We start from the raw sequence: 19,384 nt of genomic DNA on the forward strand, positions 1-19,384 counted from the left end.
AATACCCACCCTACTAATCATGCAAGAAGGCTCACATGAGTTTTATTCCACATGAAACAAATTACAGACTCTATTTTTTTTACATTCAGCACTGAGAGATTTGAGTAGGTTTAACCCAGAGGTAACATTCCCCCCAGCATCACCACCAAATGCCTTTATGCTTATGCAGAAACAAAAAGTAAAACCATAAACTTCCAAAATGAGAGAAATACAAGGCTGCATGCTTTTAGTTATCTGTTATTATTTTGAAAACAGTCCTCTAATATTCATTGACTGTTCTCTCCTGAAAAGACAGAATTAAGAATAATTCTACATTTCTATTAACAATATTGATATAGTATTTTGATAGAAGTAATCTCTCATGAAAATAATTAAGACAAATATTTACAGGCAAAAATCTACAATTTCCTCCACAAATTCTGTTCATGCCCTTTTATTCAATTCCTTTGTTTCTTGGTGTTGTCTTGTGTAAACAAAAAGTAAAGAAAAATAACAGAAGTGCAAGTTCTGAAAACAGTTATACAAAATAGAACACTGACAGCTTAAACAAACAAATGTGTATTAGGGAGTTAACTCACCATGGCTTGCAGATCTACTTGAGGGTTCCAATCTGAATCATAGAGAATAACCACATCAGCAGTTGCCAAATTAATTCCAAGACCTCCAGCTCTGGTACTCAGCATGAAAATGAATTTACTGCTGTTAGGAGCATTAAATGTGTCAATTGCTTCCTGAAAGAAAATAAAAAAGGTGTCACTAAAGTATCAGATCTTTCAAACAAGTTTCTAGTATGCTGGTGGCTTTCCAATTAAATTTCTTTTAAATTTACACCATTTTCATATAAAAAAGAATTTTATCAAAGTAAGAAACTATGTCTGGACAGGTGAGAAAATCCATACTGACTCCACAACATACTGTGTTTTTCATTTAGCTGAGGATCAAATGAAACACACTTGGATTTTGGTTAGGAAAAACATTCCCTCAGCAGCCTTTTAAAAACTGTAGCATTTCTGCTTTACTTTAAACAATGACATGGCTACATACATATATGGAAATAATAACTTATTAACCTAACACAAAGGCTTTTCTTGTTTGCATACAACTTTCCCACCTCTCTTTCCTCATGTGGTGTCTGCCCATCAAGTCTGCAGTACTCATAACCACGCCACATGCAATAGTCTTCCAGAATATCCAGCAAACGAGTCATCTGACTGAACAGCAGAACTCTGGAACCTGACAGAACACAGAAGGTTTTGACATTCATTTTATGTTTTCACATGGGTCTTATCACAGAGCTACTACAGAGCATGACTGAGAATTTATGTGAAATATTCTGTACTATGCCTAAATTAAATAAGTCTTTCTTCTCAAGTTACTTTTCTGAGTGATTTAACCACTCAAGAATATTCCTTGATAAAGTATAGAGGAGAAATATACAACCAAAGAAGCAGAACATTTAAAGCCATTGTAAGGAAATCCGGTGCTGACTAATGCACATAGATTAAATAATCCTATCATCAGAAATTTTCTTACAGAAAGGAGAAGGGACGCTCTACTCTTCCTTTCCTTCTGCTTATCCATATTTTAGTCTTACTCATCATTCCCATAAGATTTCTTTCCCTTCATGTGTTAAGATATACAGAAAATTAATTTTCAACAAAAGCCTCAGAGAAAGTGATGAATACATTCAACTGCAGGAAAGGCTAAACCGGTGCTGTTTTTGAAAGATACTTTAACTTACAAGGAGCATTCAGATCACTGCTGTCCATAAACAGTACTCACCCTGCTCTCTGAGTTTTGCCAGCAGCTTATCCAGAACTAACATTTTACCACTGTTGGTGATGAGATGAGTGTCAGTGGTGTAAGGAGGGCCTGGCTCAGCACCATCAAACAGGTAAGGATGGTTACAGCACTTCCGCAGCTGCATCAGAATATTCAGCAGACGCATCTTATCCATTTTGCCAGCGGAATTCAGGATATCAATATCTTTCATCAGGATCCTGGTATACCTGAGGTTTTAAGGGCAGTTTTGAGCAACTTTCCGGTTTTTATTTCAATGAATGAATGAAACCCTGCAATATCACCATTCTTATTTCTGGATGTGGGAGATGGCTTTGTTTATACACCAATGAGCTATACTACTATGAAACATCTGACTAATAAGGATTTCTAAATTCATACCTAAATACAAAAGGGAATCTCTCTGCAAGTGACAATGATCTGCCATTCACTGGATTATTTTAAACATTCATTTTAGTAGAACAAAGTGGATTCTGAATATCACTTATTTGACAGAAACTGCTACACTGACCGGGCTCCTTGTCTCATGGCTCTTCTGGGTATGTAGCTCCTCAAGGTTTTCTTTTAATTTCAGGTAAGACTTTTTGGTGCATACATACTTGGCTCGAAGGAAGCTTAGGAGGCATTTGTTCTTTCAAATAAACTTAAGGAAGGACAAAAGTTTCTCCTTTCTTCCTCCCAGCTCTTTTCATTACCCTTCCTGAGCTCTCTGAAACTTGTGCATTTTTTACCACAGCCCTAAGACAGCTATAAATAAGTTTCTCTGACTGTCTCAATATGCAAATGTAAGGAAAAAAAGTATCAGTGTGAAGAGCTACAGTGTTTATCAGAAAATAATCTTACTTTGATGTAAATAACTCACCATTCTCTCTGCATTTTGCTGAGCCCAAGATAAATTTTTACTTCCTTCTTTGGAGGCAAACTCTTTTCTACTTCACCTTTTATGCGACGTAACAGAAATGGCTTCAAAACCTACACAAATTAAGATGTTTAACACAGATAAATGTATAAAATTGACTGCTACAAATACAAAACTAACACATTCAATTATCTGATATTTATTCAGAACTAATTGGTATCTATTGCTGTCATGGTGACTCCATGAGAAAAATTCTGTAAAACGAAGTTGTCCAGCAATGACTAAACTCACACATAAATAAGTGTATCCCTATATAAGGATTGCCATAATCATCCCAGTTGTTATCTTAAGAAGGGGCAAAACTCTAAAGTTTATAAAATTTAATCCTTTTTAACACAAGCCCTGTTTCATTTCCACTAGCAGGGACAAAACACATCAACATTTCAAGTATAAGCAATGCGTGTTGTAGTTTCTCTGACCTCTTTCGCTACTGCAAAAAATGTCTTATCTCATGCACAGTAAAACAAAGGTAGAGGCATGCCTTTATTCAGATTAGCATGATGTGTATCAGTGTACTATTCACAATAATAAATGGTTTCAAGAAGATCTCAAAATTCTTTGTTTTCATATTTTAAGTTCAGGTTTTGTCTGCTTCAAACAGTAACACACGAAAATTAGTACCTATGATAAGAAGCTTAATTAATCAAAATTCTGATAGGCATTCCTGTAACTAAAGACCTTCATGTTCATCTTTTCAGCTTTGAGATGAAGGGGAAAATAATCTGGTTTTCTTCTTTACAGTGTGCATGCTAATAATGACATGTGATTACAGCTTTAATTACTTACAGCATGAAGTCTTTCTACAAGTTTCTGATCACCGAGACAATTTTTAGTGTCAAACCATGAGTCAAAATCCTGTGATGAGAAACAACACAATTGGTAAGAACAGTTTATCATCTGCACTTCTAACAGACACACATTGAGCTCTCTCTCATTCCAGCTGAAAGTGGCATAAATCTTGAGACAAATTACTTCTGTGAAAGAAAAAAATCAGTCTGCAATTCTGTGCCATCTCCCCAGTACATTTTAACACTTGAGTCAAGTGCATCACTCTGCAGACAAAATACCATTATACTCTGCTTAATATACAACTTTCTATGCTCATTACTGCAGTGTCCAAGTGCTTCCCTTCAGTGCTTATATGATGACGGGGCCAAAAGTTAAAAAAACCCAACTTAAATCCTTAATAAAATTAGATGGAAAACAGAGCAAAAATAACATAAGCAAGTAATACAAGCACAAAGAAACATTAACAGTAAAGAGAAGAAAGATTACTCAAGTTCTAAATTTTAAAAAAAAGGCTTATGTCTGTTTGGATACTTCACATTCTTGCTACTTCATTGCTTTCTCAAATTTTGCATAATTCTTGAACTATTTAAAGTATTGCATTTGCTATTAATGGTCTGAGGCCTCATCCACACCAGCAGAATGCACTGTTTTAAAAAGGCAGAGTAAGAAAAGTAGTCTACAGTAAGCCACAGAGATTTCCCTGAACCTGGGTCATGGACAATCCCCATCTCCTACTAGGCTGGTCATTCTTCTACTGATGGCAGTCTGCAAATCAAAATAACAACACTGTACTTCCAAACATCAACTTACATCTGCAGAATTGAAGACATCAGGTAAAAGGAAATTGAGTAATGCCCACAGCTCATGGAGGTTATTCTGCAAAGGAGTTCCTGTAAGCAGCAATCGATTTGTTGTCTTGAACTCACGTACAATCTCTGACAGCTGGAAACACAACATAGTTATCAACACCATCTACACTAAAGCACAGTGGATCAGTTTTTGAAACCCAAAACAATGTCAATTAGAGACAGTGAGCTACCTATGAAATTCGTATTTATCACCCAATAGCTTATTGCTTCTATTTAAAAAAACACCACAGCTAACACTTGAAATCTTCTCAAATCAGATGCATCCTTTTGTACTGAACTAACTTCCAAGTATGAAACAATTTCAATTTTACCTTAGACTTCTCGTTCTTTATTCTGTGGGCTTCATCAATTACCAGGTACCTCCAGTTAAATTTCTTGAAGACTGATTTCTCTTTAATTACCATTTCATATGATGTAACACAAACATCCCATTCACCAGGCATCATAACATCACGGATAAATGCAGCCTAGAGCAGAAGAACTGGATTAGTAACACTTATAAATATGAACAATTTTTATGGCACTCAGGGAAAGCTGTCTCCACCACCATCACTGACGCAGTAAACTAGCACACAATTCATCTGAAACATCTTCTCAGTAACTGAAAGTTACTGTAACAAAAGCCTTCTATCCTTTGTACTTCAAGCACAGAGAAAGCTGGAGTTAAGCAAAACACAAATTAGTTCCTACTCAAAATTAGCTATTTGCTCTTCAGCATCATTTCTCTGTAATTCAAAAAGAGTACATACAACCAAAAGGGGAAAAAAACTTCTGAATTAACTTGTCCAAGGATACAATCCACAAAAGTGTATCAAACCAACTTACATATAGCCCACTCCCAACTATCTTCTCTCTTCCCCAAATAGCTCCCTCCTCTGTTCCATCTCTGTTTTGCAAGGCACACATCAAAGCAAATAAATCCTTTCACATGAAAGAACATCATCCCATATAAAGCCATGCAGACAGATCTCCCCTGGTGCACCTGAGGCCATTTCCTCTTGTCCCATCACCTACAAAACCAAGTTCCCTCAGCTGCTCCTCCTAATCTCTGTTCCCTTCTCTGAACACTTGTCTGACCACCTCAATGTCACCAGTGTCCAGTACAGGGCAACAGTCATTGCCCTGGTCCCGCTGGCCACACCATGGCTGGTACAAGCCAGGATGCCACTGGCCTTCCTGGCCACACTGCCAGCTCCAATTCCTCTTCTAGAATCTTTCTACCCTCAAGCAATAACAGGCAGCCATGCAATCCATATAAGCAGCTACAGATGTTTCACAGAAACATCCAGCTCATTCATCCCCTTCAGTTAGAAAAACATTCCATATCTACTTTAAGGCATTCACAATGAAAGATGAAAAGCTCTACAACAGAATCCTAGTTACAAGGCCAGGCAGGCTTGTAAAATACAAGAGTGGGAAAAGTCACCTGAAAAAAGGTGAAGAGAGAGGTAACAAAGTGAGTGCAATAAAGAAAAATGAGTACACACTGTCACATTACAAATGTGGAAGAGAGATAAAAAATAGGTGCAAAAGTCAAAGAGAAAGACAACAGAAAAACTGACAATTCAAAGGGCTGTACTTTGATCCCAATCTATTATTTCATCTACTGATTTTCAGTTTTTCCTCACAGTCACAAGCATAACATTTTGCATTTTCAACATTAATGCAGTTAAAGATTCTAAAATATACTGTAATTAAGGAAATAGCTTAGGGAGAAGTCCACGTACCCAACTGGTATTTTTTGCCAAATAATGCATAAATTTCTGAAATGTGAAACACTTACTCTGGCATCTTTATCTCCAATAAGGCAAACAGCACGTAAGGATGGAACCCAGCGCTTGAATTCGTTCATCCAGTTATGCAAAGTTGATTTTGGAACCAGGACCATGTGTGGCCCAGGAATGTTGCGGTAATGCTTCAGATAGCCTAACAAAGCTATTGTTTGCAGAGTCTTACCGAGCCCCTGCATTGACAAAGAGGGGGGAAAGAAACTTGCTGAAATGAAATACTATAGAGAAATACTTTCAAACAATTTTCCTACTTTGTAATTCTGCCATTTGTTTAAAGCAAACTACACAAAAAATGTTTGCAATAGAATTTCTTTCATTACAATTTCAGATTTGAAAAATCAGACTGCTGTAAATGAAGCATACTATTGCATGTTCATGAAACATTATAAGCACTTCAATGTGGTACTGTAGTCAATAATTACCACCAAAAAATCCGAAAGATTACTGCTTACCATTTCATCTGCCAGAATGCCATTAACTCCATTTTCATACAATGAGATCATCCAGTTCAAACCTCTAACCTGATAATCTCTTAGTGTTCCTCCTTTCACATCTGTAAATGTAAGATTCCTCTAAGTAGAAAAATACTAATTCTAAGTAGAAAATTTTAAATGCAATCTGCTCAGATCTTATTCACATCAAATCAACCAGAGAACTGTTAACAGCATGCTTACATGAAGGGGACTCCTCAAACCGAATGCACACATTGGAGGTTTTCCGACTCTCAGACAGGAGCTCTTCATCCTCCTCCTGCTCCGTGCGCCTGTGGCGGTACCTAAAGAAAGAGCCCAACACTGATGCGTGAACAAAACCACTTCAAAACACTGCTACAAACTTCAAATTACAACAGAAGCAATCACTGACCCACAGTGTGAATGTTCTGGTACCCTGACCCAACTCTCATCCTGTTAACACATTATTCCTCAGGAGTCATTCCAGCTTTGATTGGAAAGGCTGATATGAAGCCCTCTCTTTCAGAGCCACAGCTATAACCTGACAATATCGTGAGTTCTCTGAGACACTTTTTAATGACCAACACAGGAATACAAGACACATCAGTGGTGGCCTTAGCCTCAATTACTTGACAATTACAAAGTTCAGAAAAATCACATATTCACATTTTTTAAAAATTAAAATTTCTAAAATAGAATGCTATTTTGCAAACATTCAAAAAACTAGTTGTTTGTTATTTCAAGACCTCTCAGAGGCACTACAGGCAGGCTCTGCTGAGGATCCAACATCCCCACTACGTGGACATGGCCTTGTCACAACCTGGTCTAGCCCCACCCTGGTCCCACTGACTGGTGCATTACCAGCTGGGTCACATCAGGTGGATTCCTGGAGTGCCCCTTCAGCATCTTGCAAAAGAAATTCAATTTGTGTGCTCCAAAGTCACCCCACAATACAGACCAAAGCATTTTACATGGCAAGAATCAGGCAACTTGCTTTAAAAGGGCATTTCTGCTCCAAGGTCACACTTATGTTGATGGAGCAGACGATGCTTTCAAACCAACCAGCTTTTAAAGAAATTGATACACCACTGATAGGAAATTGTCTGGATTTACTGAAAGCACAATTTCTATGTACACTCTCTAAACAAGTTATGTCAAAAGTTTAAGTTGTTTGAACATGTAAGAAGCCAGAAATAAAAATAAAACGTACTCCCCAGCTGAAATCAAACTCTGTTTTTCATCTTTCTTCATCCGTGGCCGTCCCAGCTTGACTTTCAGTGGAGATGTTGGTGATTTTTGTGCTGCAGGTTGAATAAAATGTGCAAAAAGTTCTGTCTGCTTCAGGAGGAATTCAAATCTTTTTGCTCGATCGGCTTTCTGGATTCCAAAGGGACAAGAGAATAAAAAAAAAAAAAAAAAAAGAAAATTAGATAACTTTTCTTCATAAAAACGTATTTTTGTTAAGAAACAGAATTCAGACACTCATGAGAGCAACTTATATGAAGAAAAACTGACAAGACCATCTGTTAGACAACTCAGAGGGCTACAAGCATTGTGAAACAGAGCTGGAGCTGCTTCATGGCACACCAGCAGTGGTGAAAGGATGCTTTAATCTTTGTCTACAAAAGATAAAGACAAAACTAAAGTTACGACTTGCAGTAAGGGATGAAATCCTAACCTTGCTCGTCAGTGGCAGAACTTCATCAGCTTCAAGGCTATCAGGATTTGATCAAAGACAACAACGTAGTAGGTCTGCTTTTAGAACTATTTCTGAAGTAATGGTTGAACTGCTTTCACTCAAGTTTGTGAATTTTGCTGTCAGATTTCATGTTCTGAGCATTTCATTTTGCCATCTCAATGGGGCACATGCACTTCATTATGTCACGCAGCAAAACACAGCCTTCCTTATACTTAGAAGACAACACGCTACATCATTTTAAAGAAAAATATGAAAAAATGCAAATTCTGTCTGAGAGAATGCAATTGTTATCAGTTTCTTTATGAAAATCTAAACACCATGTAAGGCAATGTCCATGTGATCCCATTCACATATCATGATATCAAGGACAGAAGTGAAACCGTAGCTCTGCATCGTGACCTTTCCAAGGAATACCCGACCCAGAGAACGCCTTTCTGCAGGTCGCTTGCAGCAAGCAAGAATCAACAAGAGCAGAACGGCCAAGCAAAGGGCAGCAGAACGATCCTGCCGTGCAATGCTCCATGCCGCCACACGAGGGCGCCGCGTTTCTTTAACCGCGCTCCACTCACCAAAGAGCTTTACCAACATCGCCTGGGAAAAAAAAATACTGCTCTTCCCCACCTTGCATTATTATCGGATCATTTCTGTAAATGACTTGATATTTACATTGTATTCGGTTGTCAAGTAAAACCTTTATGAAAAAGAAATTATAGAAGGCGGAAGTAGAGGCATTGATGTTTATGATCATCAGGATAAAAACAAATCCACTCAGAGGATTCATAGTTAACAAACAATACACGATCGTTTGGCAAAATAATCATTGTTGGTAACGATCTATATTAATGAAACAATATAATTTTCTGCCTGCAATATCATAGGCTTAGTATAAACAGTACATCTTGATAAAACAGTAAAGGTCTAGCTCACAACTGCACAATTGATAAAAGGTAGTTTTTTGGTATGTAATCCCTTTGCCTCTTAGGACAACTGAACTAACCCTGTAATTTAGAGAAGTTGTAAGGTCATGTGAAACAAGTTTAGCTGTTTACTCAATTCATTCCTGAAGAACAGATTCAATGTTGCTCTTCTCTTTCGCTATAAATTATGTGTTCATACATGTAGGTATCAATTTTTCTATGTCTAACAGTTATATTCTTCCCTGACTTCTCTGATACCCAGTCCATTCAATGGATTATTTGGCATCCATTTAACATTAAAGCTTTTAAAAACGATGCAAGATAGAGGTACCAGCTTAAACCAAGAACTTACTACAAATATGACCCAAGGAGTCCTGCAGGTTTTTGCCTCTTTGTAACACAGAAGCTACCCTGTTACATCTCCTCTCCAACACTACAAGCTCCCAGCACTGGTGTCATGGACAAATCCTCTTTTGCATTGTTACGGCACACATATTATGGGGCATTTAAATATTTAAAGCCTTGTTTTTATATGAGAGAAACTGGCAGCTTCAGTATTTCAATTAAGTAAGAAGTAGCTTAAGGATGCCTCTGACATGACCCAAGGAGTCATCAAATAAAAGTGACAGAGACCAATTCAAAACAAAATGGGGAGAGTTGTAACTATAAAATGTCACTGAATAGTAGCTTCTTACCACAGATGGGTGTGGATAACTAAAAAAGAAACCACAAAAGCAAAAATCCCCTGACAACTACTGAGCATAAAAATCACAGGCTACAACTCCAAAAACCAGACAGACAAAAATACTTAGAATAATGGGACAGTATTTAACAGCACTACCACTACCTGACCTGTTAGTCACTGTGAGACACGACATGGGCCTAGACATGTACATGAATCTTGATTTGGTTTTCTTTCCTGACACATCCAGGCTGCAATAGCTCCTTGTAACTGTGCTGATCCTGCTCCAACAACCAAGTGCCATTAAAAGCTGCAGTACATTTTCTCATGAAAGCACTTACCATCTTCTCTTCATATTCTGGGTCAACTTCTTTTTCAGGTCTAGCTGCCTTTGGAGGAAGTTTGAGTTGGAATGGGGGATCATTTTTCTGGAATTCAAAAATTAAACATTCCATAAATACCAGTTTATTTACTTTTTTAGCAAAATGTATCAAACTACAGCAAAATGAACAAACCTAAAAACTGCAAGACAAGCATGCTACTTTTTAAAAATAATTATCTCAAAATTAAAGAGTGCATTAATCATTTTACCTAAAGCATCATGTCCACGATGATGTGGACGTATCTATCTCTACACACAGGATCCAAATTGAAAGAAATTACTGAAAGAGAACTAAGTTTAATCTTTTACAGAGATCTCACTGTAAATGCATAATTAAGTTTAGTATCTTGAAATGATATTTTAAAAAATTTAAAGTTTTGGTTTCTAACTGTCAGATTCTTAATTGTAAGCTGCTGACACTTGCTTTTCGGTTGGGTTTTTTCTGTTTCCACTTCCAGATGAATAGGCACAAGTTCAATTGGAAACACAGCTTAACTACACTTAACCATAAACCTAGGAAGACAGACAACCAACCAATTCAATCCATGCAGCAACAACTCCATGGACACTCTCACACAGCAAAAGAACCACCTTATTTACTATATATGAAAGAAATCTAAGGAATTGTAACTAAAATGTAACTTTTGCAGTTTATGAGATTCATAGCTGTCTTCAATTGTGAAGCTCAAAGCAGGTTTTTCACAACTATATTGGTAAAATGATGAAGTGGTAGATTTTTTTCCCTCCCTAATAAAGGAAAACTTTCCTAACTGGTCTTTGAAATATGCCAATAAAAAAATAAATCGATTTTGAGATGCTTTAAATTCTAAAAATGTTTTTGAAAAGCTCTGAATAAACTGGAAGGAACTGCAAGAGTGCATGTCTGCATAAAATAGTGCAGAGCACAAATCTGCTTTAAATATCACACTATTATTAAATACATTAAAATAATAATTACTCTAAACTATTCAGGGGCCAGTAGCAAAACCAGGCCAAAATGGTACCAAATATTTAAAAATCTGTTAAGCAACATTGCATTTAAATTTCAGAACTTTACTGATGAATACACATGCCAGCTTGTTCTTTAAGCACAATCATGCAAATGGGAGGAATATTTTCTGAAGTCAGAGATTACTGCTCCAAGTTTGGCCCAAAGCCATAATTCTCTGCAGAGGTGAACAGTACTAAGTGCATAATGAAGCTGCTTGACAGCTTAATGATTTTATAAATGCTCCAGCTCACCTGTGTAAGGCCAAATGTTGCAAATACGTAGCATTAGAAATATTCTATTCACTTAAATGTTCTTCCATCACACAGTTAATCAGCTCATCTCAGAAAACCAAGTGACTCCAACATGCCAAAGAGAGGTGACACAGATGTGTATATTCACACCCCCATTACATTACTAAATAACATACACTCCAAAAATACAGACTGACATTGCTAATATCAGGTCCAGTCCTTCAAGTGAAGTGTCAAATTATTCCTTAAATGAAAACAAATTGACAGTAGGCCATTTCAGGCATCTCCCTCACTCGCCCTAGAAATAAATTAGATAGATATGTGTTACTTGAAAAAAGCTGTCTGTCTACCTCAGAGAAGTATGAAGTTTCTTCAAGCAGAACAACTCAGTATTATGAGAATCCCTTAAAACTGAAAGTTCTCCAAACAAATTGCCATGCAATATTATCTTACTTAGCCCCAAGGCAGACAGCTGCAATGCCAGTTCTGTTCTTACTCAGATTCTCCCAGAAGGATAAAACTTATGGTGGCATAAAATACAATTTATTCTGAAATAAGTATTTCTGAATAACACACTCTGAGTTAAAACAGTAAATGAGCTGACCACAGCACACACAGCCACAGCACAATAAAATCACAGTGTACACCTTAAAGAGAAAACACACTGTCCCTGCCCCCCCCAGCTTCTTACTGCAGTGTTTCTGTTGAATACTGATGGCTCCACAGTATCAGAAATAACAAGCAGGAGACTGTCAAAAGCCAGTGAAAGTGACAAACATGACACATCATTGCTGTGCCCCTTCTCTCCTCACAATGGGGAGAACCTGCTGCAGGTTCACTGAAGCACTGCTCTGTGCTAGGAGTGCCAGGCAGGCAGGGACAGGCATCATACCCAGACTTGCTTCTGCATAATGCTCTGAATTACAAAAATCTACACTTTGACAGTCACTAGATTTTGGTATGAGTAAGAACACTTCCCCCTAACAACTGGACCATGTAGCTTTATACAACACAGAAACATAAAATACTTCACAAAGTCTGAGAGTTTTTCCCTAGAAACTTTACACAACATATCTTCATCACGTAGAGGGCTGACTTGTCAGGACCAGAACAGCAGAAGTCTCTGTGCAATTCACCACCACAAAAGTAGTTTCATTTTTAGCTCAGGAAACTCGCCAGTAACAATCTGTCTCTACTCTAGAACCTATTTCCATTACAGATTAAACAGTCCCCTGAAAACTGGGGTCATTTAAACACCTTACAACATCCACACAGCACTTTCAAAAGATCCTGAGTATTCCAAAAATACAAAATACTCCCCTTAAAATTTCTAATATTAAACTACCCTAAGCAGAATTCCCAAATTCAGGCTGAGAGACTTCTATTCAGAAAGTTTAACAGTCCCAAAGTGAGGAGGCCCCATGAATACCTAAACAAACAACTGGGAACAAGAACTGCTGCTGCTGCTTTAGCTGACTTCACTCTTGCAACTTGTGCTACTGAAAACTCTAAACAGATGCACTAAGAATAATTAAATTAGGGTTCCTTCAGGGTTCAACTCACATATACAAGGTGGAAATACGTTTTCAAATAGCCAGTAAGACAGCTTTGGTAGTACAACAAAGACTATTTATGAATAGTATTTATGAAGTATATTTATGAACTAAAACACTGACAGGGGAGCAGAGCACAACAGGTTGCATGACTGCCACTGTTACGCAGATGCTGTGACTGTACAGTTGACACGCATAAAATTTTGCAGAGTAAGTTGAATATAACAGAGAAATAACCCTTAAACATTTTCTCTTGAGCAACCAAGTAAAGCATCCCATAACTGTATGCATAATAAAATAAAACTTCAAACATTCTTTACAGGCAAAATGGGCTGTCAGTAACTGGGATAAAACACCTGAATGTACTCTTATCAGTAGTTCTGCACTTTTCTCCAGTATCATAAATATATGATGTAGGTCCTCATTCCTACTAAGTTTTTTCTAAGATTCATTCTCCGGGTTAAATCTTGTTCTGTTTCCAAGGATACCTGAATACGTCACTTTCTACATGCCTTGTGTCTTTCTTCCAAAAAGCTAAGGAGAGGCGGCTGGCAGCCATACGTGTTCTCTCGAGGGGTGTATTCCGCACCAGGGCACAATTCGAGCAGGGCAGGGGCAGGAGGAGGCCCTGACCCCTGCCAGCCGCCAACTCTCCAGGCCGCCCTCCCGACACTCCCTCCCCGAGCCCTCGGAGCTGCCGGCTCCGGGACAGCTTTCCCCGGGGCACGGGAAAGAAAACAACAGGGCGGGGGGCTCCGGAACGCGGGCCCCGCAGGAGCGGCAGGCCGCGGGGCTGGCAGGGGCTCCGCACGGGCTCCACGGCCCCGGGCCCGGGTCCGGGCTGTAGGGCCGGGCCGGGGGCATCGCAGGGCCGCGGGCACGGCGGCCGCTGCCGGGGCGATGCCGAAGGGCAGCCGCGGGGGCGGGGGTGTGTCCGGGCGGGGCCGGCCCGCAGGGCGCTCGCGGGCCGCGGCGGAGGGGCCCGGGCGGCGGGGACGGCCCCACCGCCCCTCGCGCCGTGCGGCCCCGCCCCTCCGCCCGGCCCGCGCCGCGCGGCTCTCGCGATAGCTGCGCAGGCCGGGGGCGGGCGGTGCTGCTGGTCCGGCCCGCCCGGGTGGCACCGTGGCTCCCTTCAGAGCTGTGCAACGCCACAGCGCCGTGTGGGGTCCGATGGACCTTAAAGATCGTCTTGTTCCACTCCCCTTTATGCTTTCCCACACACTTTACGCTATCCCAGGTTGCTCCAAAGCTCCATCCAGCCTGGCCTTGGACACTTCCCGGGATCCAGGGGCAGCCGCCTCACGGCCGGGGCGCCGCGGGCCGAGCAGGGGCTGCAGGAGGGGGCGACCGGGCCAGGCTCCACCACCCGCAGGGGCCCCCCGGAGCGGAGCGGTACCTCCTCGGCGCCGGGCTCCTGCGCGGCGGCCGTGGCGGAGGATGTGGAGGCGCGGGGCTCCTCGCCGGGGCCCGGGTCCATGTTGAGCTCGGCGGGCGCCGGAGCCGCGGGGGGGCGGGGACGGCCCCACCGCCCCTCGCGCCGTGCGGCCCCGCCCCTCCGCCCGGCCCGCGCCGCGCGGCTCTCGCGATAGCTGCGCGGGCCGGGGGCGGGCGGTGCTGCTGGTCCGGCCCGCCCGGGTGGCACAGTGGCTCCCCTCAGAGCTGTGCAACGCCACAGCGCCATGTGGGGGCCGATGGACCTTAAAGACCGTCTTGTTCCACTCCCCTTTATGCTTTCCCACACACTTTACGCTATCCCAGGTTGCTCCAAAGCTCCATCCAGCCTGGCCTTGGACACTTCCCGGGATCCAGGGGCAGCCACAGCTTCTCTGGAAAACCTGTGCCAGTGTCTCACCACCCTCACATTAAATAATTTCTTAATAATAATTAATCCAAATCTCTCCTCATAGTTCAAAACCGTTCCTCCTTGTCCTGTCTGCCCATGTAAAAAGTTGCTCTCCCCCTGTCATGAGCCCCTTCCAGAACTGAAAGGCTTCAGCAAGATCTCCCCAGAGCCTCCTGCTGAGGCCGAGCAGCGCCATGTCAGCCTGTCCCCACAGCAGAGGTGCTCCAGCCTCCCGGCCTTCTCCGTGCCTTGCTCTGGAGTCACTCCACCATGTCCCTGTCACGCTGGGGACCCCAGAGCTGGGTGGGGATGTCACCAGAGCCGGGCATGGGGCCGGGATCCCGTCCCTCGTCCTGCTGCCCTCGGTGCTTTGGGTTCAGCGCAGCAGTTCCAAACCCTGCTGCAAATGGCGAGCGTGCTTTCCTAAACTGCTCCATGCAGCACCAGAGAGAAAATCATCTGTTAACACTGTTATAAATGAGATCTCATTTATAACAACATCTGCAGGTCTGAGGTACCAGTGGAGCTCACAAAGCAAAAATAGCTCCCAGGATTTTTTTTCCTGAGCAATTTTAAATTCAGCAGTGTTTGCGTATTTCTTTTGAAAATTGCAGTAATGAAGCCACTCAGTTTAGTTACTAGCAATGCACATATTTCTGACTGTCCATGCAAGACATTCAGATTTTCAGCTGCTGAGCTGTAACTTTGCTCATACTGCTAAAGAACCCCAAAACAGTCCTTGAACTGGCAGACATAAAAACCATAGCTCCAAATCAGCCATGTTCCCTTGTGGTTACTTACAAAGGCAGTAGCATGAGCATTTTGTCCAGTGGCAGCAATGAAACCTTAGCCCAGTAGGCAGAATGAGCGAAAAATGCTACTTCAGTCCAGTAAAAAGCTAAGTAACTATTATCAAAACCTTTTTTGCATAACTCAACAACTAAGCTGAGCAAATGGGTTATTGCAGATCTCATACACTGCATTTAGAAAAACTTCTGAGACCTATTCCATCTATACATTGGTTCCAATGAAGTGCCAGTACATGTCTGAACTGTTTCCAAGACTGCCTGATTACTCTGAAATTCAGTATCTACCTTATGGCCCATCATAGACTATCTAAGCTCCAAACTCCCCTTTTTCATGTTGTGAAACAGCTGCAAAGCAGTAACAGTGCTGTTCCAAATTATTTAGCACCTTCTGTGTATGCTGCATCATCCACAAAAAAAGCAAGGCCCACAGCATCTGCAGTAGCCCTTGCACATGATTTATTTTTAAAAGCTTTGGAAAGTACATTTTTCATAGAGCAATTGAGAAGAGTCATGTGACTGGTTTTGAAAGAGTACTCCAAATAGCTTTTCCAAGCAGCACTCTTTAGAAAATGAAGTTTACCGTTAGCCATGAGAAAGTCTCTAAGGTGGGAAAATTCCAGTCCATGATGTGGTTGTTCTTAACCTTCAGAGCAAATAGTACACTAACTACTTTTAATAATATCTGACTTTCCTTCTCCACTTTCAAATGCTTGAAGCTTCTGTTTATGCAGAACACTCTCAAGTGTTTGTCACAGCTTGTTTTTTCCTTGGAATTCACAGGAACATTGCATGCTGTACAAAACAATCAAGCTGCTGCTTTTATGAAAGATCTCTTTTGGCTATTTTTTGCTTGTGTGCTTCACATTTACATTTGACACTTTGCAAATATGTTCTTAGCTGCTTCTCTTAGACTATGCAATGTACTCCTTGTGGATCTACAGCAATGGCTGAAAAAATCACTTAGTCACACAACACTATTATCATGTAATAATCTAATTAATTCATTTTAAAAAGTAGGAAGTGCTTTTTTGTACTTACTTTGTATACTAGACTTTGTAGTCATATTTGAAAAATTCTACTGAATATATCCAATTGTTTGGGGTTATTTTTTCATGTGTTGGGAAGCAAGGGGCTAGTTGTCCTGTTTACATTGTAGATTTAGCTGTTAGCTCCTTGTTTTCCCAGGTTTATTACTCTGTATTTTACAATCTGCCAGATATAAGCACCAGAGCTGAATGTGTGGTCTCCCTCACCCCAATTTAGCAGGCCTCCTCTGCCCATCTCAGAAAGATGCCACTTAACATACTGTATGATGAAAATGATGTTATCTTGTCAGATTTAAAAAGAGAAATTGCAGGCTCACTTTTACTCACTTGTATTTTAAACACTGCTGAAATATGTAAAGATACAGAACCAGTGACATTTTATATACTAGCCAGGTAATTCCATAAGATTTTAAAATTTTGGTCAGTGATTACTCAACCTTTTCCAAACTGTAGCAGTTTTCATTTCTCTAGCACAGATATAACTGGGTTTGGGTAACTTCTTAAAAAAATCTTATTATTCTGTGGAAATACTTTCTAGGACAAGCTGCTCTACAAGCCACTTTGTGTGAGTTGACAAACGCTGGAGCTGTGACCCAGCAGGCTGCTGAATTCACGAGAACAAATTAACTCAACACTCCAAGAATCTGCCAAATCCATGCAAGGCCACTCCTGGCAACAGGTTTGTAACTCAGACCAGAGCTGAAGAGCAGTGGCTATGGCTGCTGACTAGAAGGGGAGTGAGAGGATTATGCAGGCACCTGCTGAAAAAAGAGGAGCCTTCAAAGACCTTCTGAGCCCGTTGGTAAGCAGGAGGAGTTGGCCTCCCAGGCAAAGAAACTCAGTGTTGGTGAAATGGAACCATGTGAATGCACCGTGGGGATGGTGATCTGCTGTTAGCAGTAAAACTTTGATTCTGTAGAAAGCAACAGCTTAAATAATAAAATGTGTTTTAGATATCAGTTGTGATGTGTGCGTTTGCCGACTTGAAAGTCCTATTTCCAAGTGGCAGTGCCGCTGTCAGGTGCCACCAGGTGGCAACACCGGCCTGTACTCAGCTGTGGCAGTCCTGACAAGGGGATCCGGCAGCCTGAGGACTATTTGATGTGAATGCTGCTCAGTCTTGAAACTATTCTGATTAGAAATAGGAAAGAAATAATAAAAATTACTTTGTAAACTATCTTTTACTAGCTGTTGTTTAATTACCTCGATAACTGCATCATGTACATATAGCACTTTCCCATAGAATGGCAAAAGGGTTTTGCTAAAAAGGGCCTTGGGAAGGTTGTGTCCTGTTACTCTGGGATCTGTTCACTCCCACATGCACATTCAGGAGGCTCTCCAGTGAATGCTGTAGTCCATCCACTTCTAGGACACTGGTCATTTCTAGCTTAATCATACCAGCAATTAACTTTAACCACAACTGTGCAATGCATGTTAACTGTAAGCAATAAACAGCTTTATAATCCAGCTTTATATATAAACATCAGGATCTGGAGGTAACACAGCAACCTCTGGGATATTTGCAAGTTGACTTGAATAGCTGCCACCTTTATCTCCATGCCTACATCAGCCTCCAAGTGTGATCAACCACAGTAACCACACGTTGCCCTCACTGCAGCAGTGCTGCCTACTTGCTTAAAATGCTCATATCAAGTGTTGCTATTTTAATATTGCTGTTAGTAACAGGCTATTTCTCTACAAGTAGCCTTGGCTATGTCCAGTAGCACAGTTCTATGCATTCTTGCACTTACCTGTTTCATTCAGTTCCTTATTTCACAGGTTCCATTCCAAGTTTACCAGCCTCAGAGTTCCAGATTATTTTCTTGTTCATAGGATTAGAAAGAAGCCTAGAACTCCTCCTCTAAAGCTTACAATAAAGAAGGTGCTTTTCAAATGTGCTCTTGGTTTATGTGCCACTCATTTCTGTGCCACCTAAGCCAGGTTTTGCTGAAGATGCCATTTTTGAGGATATCCGTGGCTGTAGGGCTTTGCAGCAGCCGAGAGATGAGAGCAGTGCAGTTCATGGCTACAAACAAATGCTCCCTGATTCTGCATCACTAACAGGCAACAGTGTGCCCTCATAGACTTGATATTGAATATTCTTGTAGAAAAGGGCTTGCATGATTTTGTTGTAGTTGCTTAGAGGTTTTGTGAGGGCTTTGTTGTTTGGGTTTGGGGTTTTTTTCGCTTGTTTCTTTTTTTCTCTTGTTTGTTTGTTGGGGTTTTTGTGGTGCAGGCTTCGTACCAACACATCAATTTTCTGTATCAAGTTTTCATTTCACCCAATGGAGAGTCTCTGGCATTGCCAAAAGGGTTTGCAAATGCAAGACCACATTCAGCATTGGGAACTATAACAAAATAGCTGATGTGTGCTTTGTGTCTGTTTCAAAGTGTTGATAGCTGTACAAATACTCTTTGTTTTTACAACTTTATCCCAATATTGCATTTTCAATCCAGGCTTTAGTAGCCAGAGCTTTATTGTGGTACTGGAAAGTCTTCTAATATCCCTGTATTTCCCAACTACGCAGGTTTTTGCTAACTTTTTTTTTTTTTTTTTTTTTTTTTTTTTTTTTTTTTTTTTTTTTTTTTTTT

General features: G+C 40.7%; 1 protein-coding gene across 1 annotated transcript in view; it reads right to left on the minus strand.

Moving 5' to 3' along the window:
* The window catches only part of SMARCA1 (SWI/SNF related, matrix associated, actin dependent regulator of chromatin, subfamily a, member 1), a 34,560-nt gene extending 19,914 nt beyond the window's left edge, over positions 1-14,646 (minus strand). The window contains exons 1-13 of the mRNA XM_041485314.1: positions 14,491-14,646; positions 10,259-10,345; positions 7,830-7,996; positions 6,842-6,942; positions 6,620-6,720; positions 6,161-6,340; positions 4,689-4,844; positions 4,319-4,450; positions 3,506-3,574; positions 2,663-2,772; positions 1,783-2,009; positions 1,112-1,233; positions 579-731 (exon numbers count right to left, since the gene is read on the minus strand). Coding sequence (XP_041341248.1) covers positions 579-731; positions 1,112-1,233; positions 1,783-2,009; positions 2,663-2,772; positions 3,506-3,574; positions 4,319-4,450; positions 4,689-4,844; positions 6,161-6,340; positions 6,620-6,720; positions 6,842-6,942; positions 7,830-7,996; positions 10,259-10,345; positions 14,491-14,571 — 1,686 coding nt within the window. The 5' untranslated portion in view covers positions 14,572-14,646. The remainder of the gene's footprint in view (positions 1-578; positions 732-1,111; positions 1,234-1,782; positions 2,010-2,662; positions 2,773-3,505; positions 3,575-4,318; positions 4,451-4,688; positions 4,845-6,160; positions 6,341-6,619; positions 6,721-6,841; positions 6,943-7,829; positions 7,997-10,258; positions 10,346-14,490) is intronic.
* Between the last annotated feature and the right edge of the window lie 4,738 nt (positions 14,647-19,384).

This window comes from Pyrgilauda ruficollis, unplaced genomic scaffold, assembly GCF_017590135.1.
Source record: "Pyrgilauda ruficollis isolate IOZ18807 unplaced genomic scaffold, ASM1759013v1 scaffold7, whole genome shotgun sequence".
Taxonomy (NCBI): Eukaryota; Metazoa; Chordata; class Aves; order Passeriformes; family Passeridae; genus Pyrgilauda; species Pyrgilauda ruficollis.